Source organism: Sturnira hondurensis, unplaced genomic scaffold (genome assembly GCF_014824575.4).
Source record: "Sturnira hondurensis isolate 20B ecotype Veracruz unplaced genomic scaffold, ASM1482457v3 Scaffold0010173, whole genome shotgun sequence".
NCBI lineage: Eukaryota > Metazoa > Chordata > Mammalia > Chiroptera > Phyllostomidae > Sturnira > Sturnira hondurensis.
The window spans coordinates 115,941-135,359 of NW_028082804.1; the positions used below are offsets into that span (position 1 = coordinate 115,941).

General features: G+C 40.2%; 1 protein-coding gene across 2 annotated transcripts; it reads left to right on the forward strand.

Moving 5' to 3' along the window:
- The first annotated feature begins 6,233 nt into the window (after positions 1 to 6,233).
- Positions 6,234 to 18,216, forward strand: ZNF639 (zinc finger protein 639). Of its 2 annotated transcripts, none has more exons than XM_037058778.1 (6): positions 6,234 to 6,656; positions 10,288 to 10,359; positions 13,030 to 13,098; positions 14,095 to 14,205; positions 16,734 to 16,868; positions 17,003 to 18,216. In XM_037058778.1, the coding sequence occupies exons 3-6, from the start codon at positions 13,041 to 13,043 to the stop codon at positions 18,154 to 18,156; spliced, it is 1,458 nt and encodes a 485-aa protein (XP_036914673.1). In that variant the 5' UTR covers positions 6,234 to 6,656; positions 10,288 to 10,359; positions 13,030 to 13,040; the 3' UTR covers positions 18,157 to 18,216. The 2 variants fall into 2 exon arrangements, with proteins under 2 accessions (XP_036914673.1, XP_036914674.1); XM_037058779.1 differs by having other exon boundaries at positions 6,234 to 6,411.
- Positions 18,217 to 19,419: the final 1,203 nt, after the last annotated feature.

Consider the following 19,419-nt stretch of genomic DNA (forward strand, 5'->3'; position numbering starts at 1 on the left):
GGCTACACTTGCCAGCACTCCCATATCCTTCCAGCTTTACTGGGCTGCCATAGTGAGTCTGGGCAGGTGTGGCCCCATGGTGTGGAGCCAATCATTTCCAAGCTCTCATGCAGGCACTGTAACCAGGGCGAGTTGCCTCCCAGTTGCGTCTTAGGTGGACGTCACTTCCATCCCCTTGACTCAAAGCATGGCCACAGCTACTTAATATATCTATGCAACCAGTTAAAGATTATAGATATGTTAAATGACACTGCCAGAGGTTAGCTACAAAGCTGTTGCTATGCAAAACAGCTCTCTATGTTCCTATTCCATGTATCCCTTCCCTGAACTCACACCTATACGGGGAAGGGGTGAGGACATCTTATATATCTTTCTAATATCTCCTGGACACCTTGAGTTCTGGACCCCGGACCCCATTCCAAATCCCTATTTGGGGCCCCCTCTTGGCTGCACCTTGTTACAATATGAAAATCAACTGATGAATGTATAAATAAGTGGAAAAACAAATTGATGTTCCTGGCTCTCTATTTTTCTGTCCCTCTTTCTCTGAAATCAATTTTTAAAAATTTTTAAAAGGTTATATGCCTGGGGTTTGACTACCCATCATGAACTGCCCAGTTTGGAATTTATGACCAGATCACCCCATGAGGTTACTTTCCACAGAACCCCTTTCTCCTGTCCACAGTAACTTTCCTTTTTTTTTTTTTTACTTCCATTGCTCAAAACAGGAAAAGCAATGCTACTAAGCAGGGCTAGTCAAAGTTTGGAAAAGGTAAACTCTCTGGATATGCCTGAGTGTCAAAAGGAGCTCTCATGGTTAGAATTATATAGCAATACTTGGTGTAAGACGTGAGAGCTGCTACACGCAAATACTCCAAAATACAACACTTCTAACAGATTTACACAGATGTTCAGTGTGGCCTCGTAAGACTGCCACAAAAGTAACCCAAAACACATTTTTGTACTGTCTCCTCCATAGACAGTTATCTCACAGCTGCTTCGTCTCTCAGTCAGGAGTACACCACCCAGTCAGGTCTGCACTACTAACAGCAGCCTGGGTGGTCAGGAAACAGTTTATTAATTCATTCCACGAGTTGAACACCTAGACTCTTTCCCTGCCCCATCCTGCTTCAACTGAGTTAGACTGCTTGTCATGTGCTTCTGCAACCCTCTGTCCTTACCGTACACCCATTTAGTCATCTCCTCGGAGTGCTGTTTACTTGCCTGCCTTGTCTGGCCTACTGCAATGCTCAGCAGAGCAAAGATCACGACCACCTTGTTACATGCTATCCCCAGTACCTAGTACAGTGTTGAACATAAGATAGACATACAATCAATATTTTTCTTTAAAAAATGAATGGAGTGTGCTAAACTCAAAGTCAGTGAAGACACAATAGAATAAGTAGGGACAAGAGCCAGAATTTGTGTGAACAGAAGCTTATACAAATTGAGGGTACCAACTTAACAAAAGACTTGTAAAATTACAAATACAAAAGTAAGTACCTCATTGTGGAAAAGGTTCATGCAGTTGAGGGGACTTTAACCCTAAGCTGCATTATTTTCATAGGAAATTCATCTCTGGTGATGGGTGGACTAATGTACCAAATACTGTGAAATCTCTGAAAAGTGATCAGAGATCCCTGCTTGGGAAAAATCAAAGATTTCTTAGAAGAGATAAATTATGAGCTTGATCTTACAGAAACACAGGGAAGAGACTGCAGGTGGAAGAAACATGCTAAAACACCTGGGCGAGAAAGAGCTAGAGCCTATCTGTGGAATAGTAAGAAGCACGTTTTGGCTGGTGTTGGGTTGGCTGGTGAAAGCCTTAGGACAGTGGTTCACAAAGTACGATCCTGGACCAGCAGCATCAGCATCACCTGGAAACTTACTAGAAATGCCGCCTCTCAGGCTCCTGACCACACTTAATCCAATCAGAAATTCCAGAGCAGAACAATCTAAATTTAACTGACCTCCCAGTGATTCTGATGCAGTTAAAGTTTAAAAATCAATGCCAGAAAATTACTTGAGCATCCGATGAAGCTATTTCATTATTACAATTTTCATGTCAGGTTGTTATACAATTGAAGGGAGATAAGAAAAGAATTATGACAGAAAAAAAGCATTCTCTTCATCTCAAACCCCAAAATAAATTACAGGTAAACTAAAAAGTTAAAGTAAAAAATGGGTAGAAGGACATTATTTCAGCATAAGGCCAATAATATAACCTGTAACGGAAAAGATTAATAGCCTTGCTTTTGCAACAATATAAAAAGCTTGTAACATTAGCAAAATTAAAAAGGAAACTAGAAAGAAACATAGGCAACATATGTCTGAGGTAAAAAGCTAAAAAGATCTTTAAAAAATAAACAACCCCTAGAAAAATGGGCAAAGGACACAAACTGAAAATTCACACGCACAAGGAGACTTCCGCCAAGATGGAGGCATAGGTGGAAACACTGTCTTCTCCCACAACCAAGTTTGAATCAACAAAGGTTTGGAGAAACAAAGACACAACCAAAGGACAGAAAATTGAATTATATGGAAGTCCGACTACATCTAAGCGTCCAACTGGGACGGTAAGAGGGGCAGAGCCAGCAGCGAGCAGGGTCGGGTTGGACAGGTCCCCCAACCCAGACGCACAGGCAGCCCGGAACCAGTTGGGGTGCAGGGCAGACTGACCGCGGTCGCACATTCGCGCACAATGAGACAGACCACGCAGGCCCCAGGGGGCGAGGGCTGACAGCAGTGGCACACTCGCGTGCAGTGGGACGAAACTCGTGCCTGGTGACGGCAGCAGCTGCGGCGGCAGGCAGCAGGCAGCAGGCAGCAGACAGGACGCCATAGTCCCTCTTTGACCCCGCCCCCACATACAGCATCACAACCCAGCGACTGAGTTGCCTTGCGCTAGTAAACACCTTAGGGCTCTGATCCTGCTACGGAACAGGCATGAACAGCCCGAAAGATGGCGCAAGAAGAACTCAAAGTCCCAGAGCCGATAACTCTCAGCGACCGAGAAATTGCCAGCCTTTCAGAAGCACAATTCAAGACACTGTTTATCAGGATGCTAACAGAACTGGTGGATTATAGTCACAAATTAGAGGAACATATGAAGGCTAAACTAATTGAAATGAAGGGAGATGTCCAGGAATCCAATAGCAATGGAAAGGAAACTGGGACTCAAATCAATGGAATGGACCAGGAGGAAGAACGAAACATCCAACCAGAAAGGAATGAAGAAATGAGAATTCAAAAAAATGAGAGGCTTAGGAACCTCCAAGACATCTTTAAACATTCCAACATCCGGATTATAGGGGTACCAGAAGGGGGAAAGAAACAGCCACAAGTGGAAAACTTATTTGAATAAATAATAAAGGAGAACTTTCCCAGTCTGGCAAAGGAAATAGACTTCCAGGAAATCCAGGAAGCTCAGAGAGTCCCAAAGAAGTTGGACCCAAGAAGGAACACACCAAGACACATCATAATTACATTAGCCAAGACTAAAATGGAGGAGAGAATCCTAGAAGCATCAAGAGATAAGGGGACAGTCACCTACAAAGGAGTACCCATCAGACTGTCAGCGGATTTCTCAAAAGAGACCTTACAGGCAAGAAGGGGCTGGAAAGAAGTATTCCAAGTCATGAAATCCAAAGACCTACAGCCAAGATTGCTTTATCCAGCAAAACTTTCATTTAGAATGGAAGGACAGATAAAGTGCTTCTCAGATAAGGTCAAGTTCAAGGAGTTCATCATCACCAAGCCCTTATTATATGAAATGCTAAAGGGACTTATATAAGAAAAAGAAGAGAAAAATATGAACAGTGAAAGGACAGCAAACTCACAGTTATTAACAACCACACCTAAAACAAAAGCAAACCAAGAGGACAGCTAGATCAGGAGTGGAACCATAGAAATGAAGAACACATGGAGGGTTAGCAACAGGGGAGTGGGAGGAGGAGAAGGGGGGAGAAGGTACAGAAAATAGCATAGACAGTAGGTAGAAAATAGATAGGGGGGGGAGGGCAAGAATAGTAGGGGAAATATAGAATCTAAAGAACTTGAGACACGTGGTTATAAACTAAGGGGGGGAGAGTGGTGGGGGAGGGAGTGTGTGGGTGGAGGGGAATGAAGGGGGGGAATAGAACAACTGTAATGGTATAATCAATAAAATATATTTAAAAAAAAGAAAATTCACACGCACAAATACAATGGCCAATAAAACCATGAGAAAATATTCAAGTTCACATGAAAAACAAGAAATACAAATTAAAATGGAATAGTATATATTTACCAAATCAGCAGAGTATTTTTAAAGATGGAAACAACTTAATTGTCCACTATTTAACTGTATGGTCGCTTATACTGGAATTCCAAGGTGCCATTAGCGTTAAGAACATAAAGAATGTTCATGGTATATAAAATGAGAGGGAGGAAGCTATTACAAAGTAACATAAAACAACAATATCCTAATTTTGAAAAAAAATCTATACAGATATAGCTGTAAAAATAAGAAAAAAGATATCGAGCAAAATGTTACCAGTGGTTAGCTCTGGGTTGTGGGATTGATACGTTTTTCTTTTGTTCTTTGTATATCCCCCCCTTTTTTTGTTTTTCTTCATATACTTCTATTGTCCCCTTTAAACTATGCTACAAAGTATGGATAGAAGTTGAAAGAATGATTATTCATTATCCCCTTAATATTATAATAGAATATAACAACCCCCTTGAACTTGGTACTGTTGAGATTGGAAGGCTTTATCCTCACAGCCACCAACCTCAAGAGGAAGGAGAAAATAACGGATATGCAAAAATGAAACTGGAAAATGGACCCAGGCCAATCGGAGAATCTCAATTTGCCTCTGATTTGTGATTATGTCAAATGACATGTAAACATTAGGATGCTACTCTTGCTTACTTTGTTGGGTAAGTGCAAATAGTGTGAATTTGTTTGTTTAAGTAATTGGAAGGGGTGTTTGCTCTCACTATGACATTTTTGGAATAAAACTTTAGCCTAGAAAGTGAAGGTTTTGTTTGGCACAAGGCTACAAGGGGCAAAGCAGTAATTTAAAATGGTCCCATAACACCCCCTTGTGGTTCTGCTGTATCCCATTGGGCAATAGCCCAACCAGCCGGGGAGAGGGAGCAATACATGCCGCTCTTGGTAAATTCAACAAACACGTGTGGATTCCCTATTCTGTGCCAGGTAGTAAGTGTACTAGGATAAAATGCCACTAAATCTCTTCGCACTTTATTCAGCTCATGCCAGTATTCGTAAATATTCGTTTATTTAGGCTGAGTATAGTCATAAAAGTTATGAAGTCATAAAAGTTGAGCCTCAAAACTAGTGTAGTTCAAATATGGCTTTATCTCCTGGGAGATAGTTAAAGGGACTCCGGAGTAAGATCTGTGATTTTTACTTTCCAGCTGCTGGTATGTGGCGATCAGAAATAGCACTGTGGACGTGGATTGCAGCCCCGAGTATCCGAGTGACCTTGAGCATGTGATAATCCACATGGGTATCATTTATCCACTTGAGAGTCACTTAAACCCGATGCTGAGGCTACAAAAACGAGTGAGACTTAGTCTCTACCCCTCATAAACTCACCTTTCTAATTCGTAAATTGGGACGACTACTAACCTCAACTCATCAAAAGGATTAACCATATGACCACTTTCGGAGAGATAGCCTCATTTTTGAAACCATATCCACAAATTCGTTTATGCTTATTTAATTTAATCCTCTCTATATCTGCCCATAGAAACTTAAGGTCGGATAACAAATCACCATCTAATCCATTCCCTATAATTTCATTAATTCCACCAAGATTTCTGGTATCAAGGACTCCCGGGCTTCAAGAGTTTTTGCCCTCCTGCCCGGTGGAAGCATCCCTGCCCCGTGTGGTTCTTGGACGAAGTCAGTAAAACCGTGACGCGGGGTTGCCCTTCCTGTTGTCCCAGCAGGCTGCAGACAACACGGGGTTCGAAATGCCATGTGCCCAGCCTGATCCGTGCAAGATCCTTTTTGCTTGTCCGCTGGAGGAGGCAGGTGTGAAAGGGGCTGCTGGTGTGAAGCGCTTCTCACACTTTTTCAGTGGCAGGAGGAAGGGCCGGTAACCCACGGGGTAAGTCCCTCAGTGGCCTCGTCTGGAGCCATTCTAGGGTGGAATCACCCGCTTGGCTAAGGAGGGGCGGTGCCCAGCGCAGGAGGGGCCTGCGGCGGCGCACAAGTACCGGTAAGTACCGGTAGGGGGCGCGGGCTGCTGGGTCACCCCCGGGGCTAGAGGCCGGTGGTCCCTCCCAGGCCCCGCGTGCTGCTGGGCCAAGCTACCCGATCCCCTGCCCCTCCTCACCTCGTCACCTCCCTGCCCTCCCGGCTGGCCCCTGAGGTGCGCAGCGCAGGCGCGGAGCGAGGCGGTGAGTGTGGCCGCTGAGCCTGGGCCTGGGGCCTGGCTGGCCGGGTGTACAGGGCACGGGAGGGACAGGGGCCGGCCGGTCGCCGCGCACAGCGAAGCGCGGGGAGGGAGAAGGCCAGAGTGCCACCGCCTGCCTCCCAGTGCCCACGGGCGGTCCCGTGCAGCCCCTCCGCCTGCACTCCGGCGCCTCCGCCACCGCTGCCTCCGAGACTGCGCGTGGGCTGGCGCAGCGGGCCCGGGATACTGGTGAGTGTGAGGGACGGGCAGGTCAGGGCAGGCCGGCCCGGCGCCCGGCTGCTGCCGGGGATGAGTCGGTTCGGACGCAGCTTCCAACGGGGCAGGGGGGCAGGAAAGACGGGATGGCGTCTCTTAAACCCAAACGCTGCCTTCGTTTCATGGCGGGATGGCAGTCCCCTCCCCCATCCCTAAGGCATTTTCACCCCTTGTGGAAGACGCAGCCACCCAGGCTCCCCTCGGTCCCTTGCTGCTTTTTTCCTTATGGTTCTTCAATATCTGGGCTTGGAAGTTCCCGCTAGTTGTCGGGCCCAGGTGGGGCTGTGCGTGGTACTAGGGTGGAGGCGGCTGGGGACGGGCATGTACTGCGGCGTTCAGGCTCCGGATGCCCGACTGTGCCACGCTGGTCCCGCCAGGCGACTTAGTGACCGTTTGGCAGCATATCCCAGTGTTCGCACCTCGGGCAGTAGCCTCTTGCAGGCGTGGGTCCAGGTGCTCAAGGCTCCAGCCAGTAGTCTGAGCCACGCTTTAGGGCCCTTATACACCCCTTTGATTTTGGTTTTGGTTTTTTTCTCAATACAATGGAGAGGGGCACGAGTAATTTGAGGCAGTTTATCTCTGTGCAGAGACCTAAATAAAGGTTTGTACTTAAGCAAAGATGGACGCTAAGTTGGACACATAAGTGGATTCTGACTCAAGCTCTCCTGCAACGTATTTGGGTTTAAATTCTTTTAAAATCTGGAAAACATGTACTTATTTTTAAATGAGGGCGGGAAAGAATGTGCTTTTAAAACTTTAGTATAAAAATGTAGCTGGTTATTGTAAGTGCTTGTCTTATTTTTATACCAATTAGGAAGACGATATTTACATTGCATGAAAGGCCTTTAAAAAAGGTGGTTCTATTTTATCTGGGTGCCTATCTATTATGTAAAGTCTGTTTTGTATCTAAACATTCTTATTGGCGAAAAAGAGGTGGAAAGCTGCTGATAGGTATTTTGTAAGTTCCTTTTAAAAAATTAATGTTCGTTGTGGCACGATCTCATTTTTGCAAAAATAAGATGTAAATAAATGTCTTAGAAAATAGATCTAGAAATCTGTACACCCCGATGGTTTTTCTGGGTGAATAGATTCTAGGTGATTTGATTAATTTATAAACCCTTTTTCTATTTTTTCCACAGTGACATGTATTCCATCTGTAGTTTGCTTTTAAGTGGGGAAGGGGGATTCTGAATGGCATGGATTAAGTCATGTGATTCAGAATCTTCTACATGTGAGGAGGACTAGTAAGCAAATGTCTGTATGACATCCCCAAGTAAAAGCCAGACTTCATCATCTGGGCAGTTATGCATACAAAGAGCACAGGAAAACATTTGCTGAGATAAAGGATGTTAAGCATCTTCAGTCTTAAGTGGACATTTTACCATCTTGCTGAAAAGTCGTCTGTTAGGAAAGGTCGTGCTTGGATATTGTTCAGCCCCTAAGTAGAAATGAAATGTATTTCTGATATATTTCTTTCACCTGTCAGTCTGAATCCAGACCAGGTTGCAACATTAATTTCAATGCCATGTGGCCCTGGCTGATGTGGCTCAGTGGATTGAGTGTGGGCCTGTGACCCAAAGGGTTGCTGGTTTGATTCCCAGTCAGGGCGGCGTTGCCGGCCAAGTCCCCAGTAGGGGGCGTACAAGAGGCAACCACACATTGATATTTCTTTCCCTCCTTTCCCTTCTGTCTAAAAATAAATAAATAAAATCTTTTAAAAAAATTTGTTAGTGCCATGCTTGGTTTTATATTCTTTCTTATTCTTCATGTTAGAAAGAATTTAAAATATTATGAAGTAAAAAGAGGCTATTTTAACACGCTAGGCTGCCAGTTTTCAGTATTCTCCCTATTACCTGTAAAGCATTTAGAACATGAAGTGTAAAGCTTTTGGCTATATAAATTCTGGAAGTATACAAAAGAAATATTAGGAAAAAGTCTTGAAATTTTGGTTTATTACAAAAATATGAGACAGCTTTTCTTTTTTTGATTTTTGAAGTTGTTTGGGATAGACTCAAGAAATGCTCTTTGTTTTGTTAGGTGAGGCATTATATATTTCGGTATCATTTCTGTGTATCTCATGATTGTCAGTTTCTTTGGGCGATTCCCTTCCCCTCCTCCCAATTGGTGGCTGAGTAAGAACTGGAAGCAAGATGAAACTTGCTGGTAGCAGAGATTAGCAGTGAAAATTTACTTACACTGTTTGTTCAAAAACCAGGACTCAGAAGACATACATTTTTTCTCTGGTTCTGCCACTTAGTTTAGTTGACTTTTACTGAGTTTGTTTCCTCATCATTAATATTGGGTGGGTTTGATAGTAGCTCCTCTATGTACCTCACAGGATTGTGAAGATTAAATAAAATAACAGTTAGCATAGTGCTTAGTAAACTAAAAAGCACTGTCTTTACCAAGTGTTCACATCACCTATAGTGCTAATATACCCAGAACTTAGTGAAGCTGCAAAAATAATATGTGCGTCTTAATTCCTTACCACTAGAAATGAAGTGCTCTTAGTAATCATGTAAAGTAATGATGACACACATACATACCTGCTATGTATGTCAGTCACCTTGTTGGTAAGAAAAGCAGCATATAGAACTGGTAGACAAAACCTCTTTTTCTGACCTCCCATACTTGTCCACTATTATAGTTCAAAGGACACTAATCTGAAATGGAAGAGGTAATTATGATTTGGACACTAATCTATTACCGTATTTTGCCATGTATAATGCACACATTTTTGCCCAAATTTTTGAGGGGAAATATAAGGATGTACATTATATATGGGTAGTACCTGAAATACCTTGTATCTGTTCTTGTGTTTTGTAATTATGTTATATAAATTTTTTTGTACATAATATGTTCAAAAATATATCCCAAAATTCCTTGATAATACAAAAAGCGTGTCTCTAGATATAAATAAATAATTGATTGAATTTAAAAATTAAAATGAAAGTTTTTTTTTCCTGAAAGTTTGTGCCAAAAACATGGATGTGCATTATACATGGCAAAATATGGTACTTGAATTGGGATGATCACTTTATCTCCCTATTTGTTTTCAAAGGCTGGGCTTTAAAAATGATTAGATCTTTGTTTAACTCCCAGCCCTACTCCTTATTACTGACTATGCCTCAGTTTCCACATCAACAACAAGGGATAAATAATAATGATTTTGAGGAGAGTAGAGTAGAGTTTGCATATCACAGGATTAAATAAGATAAGGCACAGCCTGGTACACAATTGGTGTTACAGTAAGTGGTGGTATTATTCTTTTATTGGTAAATCTGTAAGGGCTTAAATAGGTAAAAGGTCTGTGATTTGGTGTTTGCTTTCATTATGGCTAAATAAATTAATGCAGAATTATGTTCCTGTTGGTGTTAAGATATACCTTTAGAAGGTAAATGAATTCAAAGAAATATGACATATTTATATATACTCACATATTTGTCAATGTATACAGTTTTTGAGTACTTAATACAGTACATTAAAAAAAACAGTGTACTTTAATTCTGTATAACTTCCCAGTTGACTAAAAATCTTGGTAACATTGTATTCTTGAGTCTCAGAAATTAACTGCATTTTGACTTCTGTCATGTTTTTCCTACAGGAATTTTTTACCGTCTATGAAAACTTCCCTGTAATTCATTTTTCCTCACTTCCATATTAAGAGTTGTACAAAGTAAGTGGAATGCGGTAAAACGAATGAGTCAGTTTTATAACAGTCCATAAGAATTTAATCATACATCAGTTGTTGCCATACCTATTTTGTTCTCAGTAGAATGTTGAAAGTGATCACTAAGTAAGAAAGGCATTTTTTTCTTGGAAATTATATTTTAAACTTGTGTGTGTTGAATAATTTTCCTCAAAGCCAGGGAATGGATAAAGACTAGTGAAAATATTTTTTTAAGCATAGAGTTTATTGTAATTACCCAGTTCTCACAATTATATCAATAGTTGCAAAAGAGTTCTCAAACTCACTAAGAAAAAAAACAGGGCTTCTGATCAAGATGGCGATGTAGGCAAACATGGCACACCTCTTTGCACAGCCACATCAAAATTACAACTAAAATGTACAACAACCATTACTCAGAAACGTCAGAAATCGAGTTGAATTGCAAGTCTGACAACTATGATACCAAGCTGAATGGAAATCTGACAACTACAGAATTGAAGAAACCACATCCATCCAGATGGGTGGGAGGGGCACAGGTGCAGAACGGGCTGGCCCCACACCCATGTGGATAAAAATTCAGGAGGGATATCTCAGGAGGGAGGAGTCCCAGACCTGTACCAGGCCTCTCAGCCCAGGATTCCAGTGCCAGGAAATAAGTCCGTACAACTTCTGCCTGTGAAAACCTATGAAGGTTGAGGCCGTGGAGGAGGCTGCTGGAGCCCTAAGCAGTTACTCTTGGAGAACTCACACATGGACTCACCTACTCATGCCCTCTGAGCTCCAGTGTGGGGATGGCAGTTTGAAAGACACCAGTGGTATACAGAGAGATACCGAAGTATCTGGCATTAGGGCAAACAGAAGCCATTGTCCCTTTGCTGAGCCCTACCCCCACAGAGCTGGTAGACTGGTGCCATATCTGAGATTCCATCAACCTAGCTAACAGTCTATCCCATCTTGGAGATCCACAGAGGCTCTACCCCACCCAACATATGGATCCACCCAAGCTGCTTTTCCATAAGAATGGCTGGTTTTGGCTCCTACTCCTATCAGACAGGCAACAGCTGGCTTCAGTGAGCCCTGGTGGCAGCCAGATTAGAGTCACAGCTTGGCTCCACCTAGGAATCTTCAAGCCCAGGCAAGTAGCAGCCATCTCAGATTGCTTTATAGCTCAGGCAGGATGGTTCTGGGAAAAACACAGGTGGGAGCTGAACTTAGCCTGCACCACTGGGGAAACCTCAGGGCCAGTGCACCCAGTGAACAGCTGCAGACCACATTGGAACACCACCACCCTGCCACTGCACAGCTGATCCTCCACAGAGGGTGGAGGTTGCTAGTCAGCAGTCACAGGCAGTCCTTGCAGCAGACTGATCTGGGTAAATCTCTCCCATTGATCTGCCAGCAGCAACCAATGCTCAACTATGAGAGGAGAGTGTACTCAGCCCACACAAAGGGCTCACCTTGAGTACCCTGCCTGGGTGATAGGGGAGGCTGTGCCACTGGACTCTGTAGGACACCTACTACATTAGGTCACACTACCAAGACACAGTCAAAGCAGCTCTACCAAATACATAGAAACAAACACAGTGAGGCTGCCAAAATGAGGAGTAGGGAAACATGGCCCAAATGAAGGACAGGTCAAAACTCCTGAAAAAGAGCTAAATGAAATATAGATAAGCAATCTATCAGAAGCAGAGTTAAATACACTGGTTATAAGGATATAAGGATGCTCAAGGAATTTAGGGAGGACCTCAGCAGCATAAAAAACAAAGGATACACTAATTGAAATAAAAATTTATAGGGAAACGTTAGAATGAATGAAGCCAAGAATCAAATCAATGATTTGAAACTTAAGCACAAATCAACCATGCAAAACAACAAGAAGAATCCAAAAAATGAGGATCATATAGACAGCCTCTGGGGCACTTTAAGAGGCTCAACATTTGCCTCATGGGGGTGCCAGAAACAGTAGAGAAAGCAAGAAATTGGAAATCTATCTGAAAAAATAGTAAAAGGAAACTTTCCTAATTTGGTGAAGGAAATAGACATGCAAGTCCAGGAAGCACAGAGTTCCAATTATGATGGATAAAAAGGCCCACTCCAAGACACATCATTATTAAAAGGCCAAAGGTTAAAGATAAAGAGAGACTCTTAAAAGCAAGAGAAAAGAAGTTAATGGAAGTCTGCCAGGTGGGAGCTGGGAGGAAAAGAAAGGGTGAAGAGGTGAGGGGATTAAGAAGTACAAATAGGTGATTCAACAGAATAGCCAAGGAGATGTAAAGAACAGTATGAAGAACTCATATGGGTGATCCTTGGATATGAACAATGGTGAGGGTATTGCCTGAGGGAGTGGTTGCTGGGTGAAGGAGGGTGCAGGGGAAAAAAATCGGGACAGCTGTAATAAGACAAACAATAGTTTGTTTTAAATCAATAAAATATAATTTAAAAAAATTTTAAAGGAAAAAAACCAGAAATTTGTTTCCTGCCTTGAAACTTGATTATAAAAGTAAATTCAAAATATAGATAGGCATTTTTTTAACATTCTCCTATGAAGTAGATTTTCAGGTGGCACACACATTTCTTATTGCCAATAAATTCTTTGGTTAGAGGAATTTTTATAACAATATTAACAATAGTTATTTGTGACATTTGTTAATTTTTTTTTCATTTTCTTTTTACATTGAAAAGATATGAATGAATATCCTAAAAAAAGAAAAAGGAAAACTTTACACCCTTCTCGTTACTCAGGTCAGTGAATTGTTTTAAAGTTGGGCCATGAATTAATTTCCATGCAATTGTATTCCAGTCTATTTGCTCATAAATGATCCGATAAGAGTTTGATCTCTGGGTCAATTTTTAGGTAAGGGAAAATTTTAAATAAATTTTCTGAGTATAACTCTTTGTCTACCATGTGCCGGGCATTGATCAGAACTTATAGACATTAGTTAATCTTTACTTCAGGGTTTATTGATACTTAAAATTAAATATACAAGAGTGAATACTTACACCACATGACTGAGATTTGCCTGTGGGTTTCATAAGCTTGTGCTTAAGGCACAATAATAACCTTGTTGGAAGATATTTTGCATCATTGGGAAAAACATCTTCATCCTGTATATTCAGAAATGTGAACTTTCATTTTGATTGTGTAATTTTATATTTGGTTGAGGTTAGCTCTACTGTCTTGGCAGTATTAAGAAGAAGTCTTTGTGGCCATCTGTAATATGCTTCACATACATGTTCTTGGGACAGTCTCAGGCGTACCTGTTAGCCCACCCAGCCTACACATTCTTCATATGTAAGGAAATTAATTTTGTTTTACTGCTTACTACCCCCCCGACCCCAGCAAGACTTGAAATTACTATATTCAAATTCCCTAACTTGTCCTCAGACCATTTTTCCTATGCATCATGCTTTCTATACACTACATAGAACATCTTGGTAGTTAGTATATTTTGTACTTAACACATTTATTGCATATTTTTATTTTGTGAAATTCTGACAGTAAGACAAATACATCTTTATGTGCTTAGTGTGCATAGTATTATATTTTATATTATATATATTGTGGTTCTTATAAAGCTCAACATTAATATCAGGTCTGAAGTATAAAAGCTATCAGATTTGAGGGAGCTGTTTATTACAGATATTATAAAAATTTATATATGTTGTATAAAAGGATGGCCATCATTAAAATGTATGTGTGTTTACTCTGAAATTTTTTAAATTTTGTTTTATGTTTAGATTCCTCTGGAATAAGCAGAATTGCAGATGGATTCAATGGAATTTTTTCTGATCATTGTTATAGTGTCTGTTCTATGAGACAACCAGACTTAAAATATTTTGACAACAAAGGTATATCTGATATTTTCCAAAATTTTTTTCTTTAGATTTTATAATTATTTCTTGCTTATTTGAAATGAGGGTGAGTTATGATTTCAAAATGTGTATTTAATTTAGTTTAAATGTAAGAAAACAAGAATTTTTTTGTAATAAGTAAATTTTTATTTTTAACGTTATTTGAGATATATAAATAAAAAACACATTTGCCTAAATCTGTTTTAGTTGGCTAAGAATGAGTGGCAAAGCAGTAGTGACCCAGAATTTGGAGTATTTATGGTAAAAGGTTAAAAATAGTGTTATACATGGTTCTTCCACTCAGCTATACATTTTGGTCTGGAGGGCTAATGAAGGAAAGAACAGAGGGTGAAGGATTTGGTCTTTCTCCATTTTCATCTTCTGTTGACTTCTATTTTCTAGAGCATTGGGTGAATGATAACAACTGTGATTGTTTTCTTCTTCCTCAGCAACCGTCAAAATTCTAGTTCCCTTGAGCTTATATTACAGACATAGAAACATAAATTATTGAAAATCATGTAGAGTCAGAGACATCAGTATGAATTCATGTTTGGCTTAATAGATAGATGTTACATAAAGAAATTTTTATAGGTGTATCTATATATATGGCACTGTACACAAACATTTTTTGTTCCATTAGCTGAGAAGGCATAAAAAAGTGACACCCCAGTAGCAGCGAGCACATCTAGTGCCCAGATCTTGGTTTCTGATACCAAGAAACCAAGGTTTCTTCCTCCAATGAAAGGAAGTAGGGCTTATCGGAGAAATGGCTGATTCTAGTTCTGGGAAAGGAAAAACCCAAGATGAGCCTGAAATATCTTATGGTTCTAGAAAATATGGAAATATTCAAAACTCATACACGTATGCCCACACATTACATGCCAAAGGAGCATGGGAGCCAATTAAAAGAGCTCCCAGTCGCCTGGCCAGGCAGCTCAGTCGGTTAGAGTGTTGTACCACTATGCCAAGGTTGCCGGTTTGATCCCTGGTTAGGGCACATGCAAGCATCAACCAATGAATGTGTAAATACTTGGAATGACAAATCAATGTTTCTCTCTCTCTCTCAAATTAATAAATAAAAAATTAAGTAAAAAAAATTTCCTAGTAGTCAAATCTAAAACAATATGAGGGGGAAAAATGAATTATAACCCAAAGTATAAAATAAATAGCCATGAGTCCATACTGATATAAATAAGTGATTGAATAAATAAATGAGAAGAAACGAATCTCTGGTACAGAAGAACTCCAGATTATTGATGTAGATCCTCCTCCCTCAAGGAGGTGGAATGTGTGTCCTCACTTACTAAGTGTGGACTGTGACCATCTTCTGAAGCACCAAGTGTGGGAAGTACAAGAGTGGCTTTCAGAGGAGAAACCTGAGAAATGCTACCTCAACAAGGCGATCAAGGTCAACATCAACAGTGATCATGCTAATTGTTTGTACTATTGATAAGATGTGATAAAAATGGTAGTCTGTCTCTCTGGTATGTTCCCAGTAACCCATAATCCCAGTTGAATTATGCAAAAACAACAGGTAAATTTTGACAGTGAGACATCCTACAAAATACCAGATCTGCCCTCTTCAAAATTGTCAGAGGCATCAAAAACAAGGAAAGTCTGAGAAACTGCCACAGATGATAGCCTAGAGAGCCTTGACAGCTAAATGTCATATGGGATCCTGGGACAGAAAAAGATCATTCGCTAAAAACTTAGGGAATCTGGATGAAGTATAAACTTTAGTAAATAAGAATTTACTAGTATTGGTGATTAATTGAAACAAATGTGCTACACGCAGCTAAGATGTTCATAGTGGAGAAAATGCAGAATATGTGGGAATTCTCTATACTACTCAAATTTTTCAGTAAATCTTAAAACTTCTAGAAAATAAAGTTTGTTTAAAACAACAGTGAAGCCCTGGCTGGCGTAGCTCAGTGGATTGAGCGCGGGCCTGCGAACCAGACGATCGCGGTTCAATTCCCAGTCAGGGCACATGCCTGGGTTGCAGGCCAGTTCCTTGCAGGCTAACTACCAGCCGGGGACGCAGAAAAGGCAACCATACATTGATGTTTCTCTCCCTCTCTCCTTCCCCTCTAAAGATAAATAAATAAATAAAATCTTAAAAGAAAAATAAAACAACAGTGATGTGAGATTGAAGCCCGTTTTTCTCTACTGACCTGTATTTCAGTTTCTCCATGCTAGCTTTAAAACACTGGGGCTGGGCTGAGGCAATACAGGCTTATTCAAATTCAGTAATTTAAACTTAAAATTCCTAAGTAACATTAAAAAGTGTGTGTTCTAGCCCAAATGGGGCATGGAAGCAAAAACAGTCGCTTATTTGGACAGGTTTTCTGTGTGCCTAGACTTAGCCACAAGAGATATGTAACATCTTCTCGTAGCTAAATCTAAGTCCTTCATTTCTGTTGGAACTCAGAATTATACTTAAAATATTTGGTGCTTTATGTTATAATACTTAGTGTTTAATGCTCTGACATAAATAATGTGTTTTTCTAAATTCCTCTTTATAGATGATGATTCTGATACAGAGACATCAAATGACTTGCCACAGTTTACAGATGGAGTCAAGGCCAGAAACAGGAATCAGAACTATCTGGTTCCCAGTCCCGTACTTAGAATTCTAGACCACACTGCCTTCTCTACAGGTTTGGGAAACTAAGTAGTAGCATTTGCATATTCTTATAGATCAGTGAAGAAATAATGCATAAAGTATTTTTTGCCAGTTATTTATTTAACTGTTCTTTTAGTAATAGTAATAATAGCTTGCTTTATATTTCAGATAAATCTGCTGACGTTGAAATTTGTGACGAGGAGTGTGACTCACCTGAATCAGTCAACCAACAAACTCAAGAGGAGAGTCCTATAGAAGTCCACACTGCTGAAGATGTTCCAATTGCTGCAGAAGTGCATGCAATTTCTGAAGATTATGATATTGAGACAGAAAATAATTCCTCTGGGAGTCTCCAAGACCAACCTGATGAAGAGCCACCAGCTAAACTTTGCAAAATTCTTGACAAGAGCCAAGCTCTGAATGTGACTGCCCAGCAGAAATGGCCTTTACTGAGAGCCAATAGCAGTGGTCTCTATAAATGTGAGCTGTGTGAGTTCAACAGCAAATATTTTTCTGATTTAAAGCAGCATATGATTCTGAAGCATAAGCGTACTGATTCAAATGTGTGTCGAGTATGTAAGGAAAGTTTCTCAACCAACATGCTCTTGATTGAACATGCCAAACTGCATGAAGAGGATCCTTACATCTGTAAATACTGTGATTACAAGACGGTAATTTTTGAGAACCTCAGCCAGCACATTGCAGACACCCATTTTAGTGATCACCTTTATTGGTGTGAGCAGTGCGACGTACAGTTCTCCTCAAGCAGTGAACTCTACCTGCATTTCCAGGAGCACAGCTGTGACGAACAGTACTTGTGTCAGTTCTGTGAACATGAAACAAATGATCCAGAAGACTTGCATAGCCATGTGGTGAATGAACATGCATGTAAATTAATAGAGTTAAGTGACAAGTATAACAATGGAGAGCATGGACAGTACAGCCTCTTGAGCAAAATTACCTTCGACAAATGTAAAAACTTCTTTGTCTGTCAAGTATGTGGTTTTCGAAGTAGACTTCATACAAATGTTAACAGGCATGTTGCTATTGAACATACTAAAATTTTTCCTCATGTTTGTGATGACTGTGGCAAGGGCTTTTCAAGTATGCTAGAATATTGCAAACATTTAAATTCACATTTATCTGAAGGAATTTATTTATGTCAATACTGTGAATATTCAACAGGACAAATTGAAGATCTTAAAATTCATCTAGATTTCAAGCATTCAGCTGACTTGCCTCATAAATGTAGTGACTGCTTGATGAGGTTTGGAAATGAAAGGGAATTATTAAGTCACATTCCAGTCCACGAGACAACTTGATTATTCTTTTTAACTTCCATAGTGTTAATGTAAAATAATAAATACAGCTTTTTTGAAGATATTAAGATGGATGATTTTAAACGTAGTATGAGAGTTACCTTTAATAAGTTAGATTTTTAATTGTCCAGTTTTCTTGGTGTTGCTACATTTTTCAGTATATGATTGTGTCCAAAATGTGATACTTTCAGTGCATGGTAGTTTATCGTTTTAACCACTTTTGGTGTCTGTCATTCTGTGCATGTGCTCTGATTTCATGAATGGATAAGAAACAAATGTACTGAAAATACTAGACTAGTTTCCCTTCCATAACCATAGGTGCTACTAACTTTTTAAAACTCAAGACAAGTTTAGTTTTTCATGTATGAAGTTATTAAAGTACTGAAGTACCAAAACTAAAATGCAACATAATATACAGTTAAATCCACTGCCCATTAATAACCCAGACCCTTTTGCATTCTCCATCAGTAATTATCCCCAAGACTCTCCATCTAAGTGATTCTTTTAATAACACCAGAAGGCCAATGCCATAGTAGGAAGAAAAGATCCAGTTTTCTCAGCAGTTTTTTTAAAAATTCTCATTTTTTTTTAGCCCTTGTGTATGTGTTAAATAATTTAAGGTGAGTATGAAGAGGAACTGGTAAGAGATTAGACATGGAGAAATAACATTTCGTAACTCCTAACCTGTTCACATTTCATTTTCAGTTATGCAGCTGCAAAGTCATGCATGTCCAAACGTCTAATATCAAATTATTTATTTACTGCTCCCTGGCTGGTGTGGCTTAGTGGGCTGAGCACTGGCCTGTGAACTGAAAGGTTGAAGGTTTGATTCCCAGTAGGGGCACATGCCTGGGTTGTGGGCCAGGTCCACAGTTGGGGGTGTGCGAGAGGCAACTGATTAAGGTTTCTCTTGCACATTGATCTTTTTTCCCCTCTTTCTCCTCCCTTCCCCTTTCTCAAATAAATAAATAAAATCTTAAAGAAGAATTATTTATTGATTGAGAAAACCTACTGAAGTATTAATATAGAATTAGGAAGATCTAGGAGATAAGACATTGCTGTCATAATAATGTGTAAATTACTTTTGGTAATGGTTAATAGTCTTAGCTCCTATATTAGTTTCCTGTGGTTGACAGAAAAAATTACAATAAGCCGAGTGGCTTAAACAACAGGAATTTATTGTCTCAAAGTTATAGAGGCTAGAAGTTCAATATCAAAAAGTTGGCATAGTTTGTTCCTTCTGAGGGCTGTGAGGAAAGGATCAGT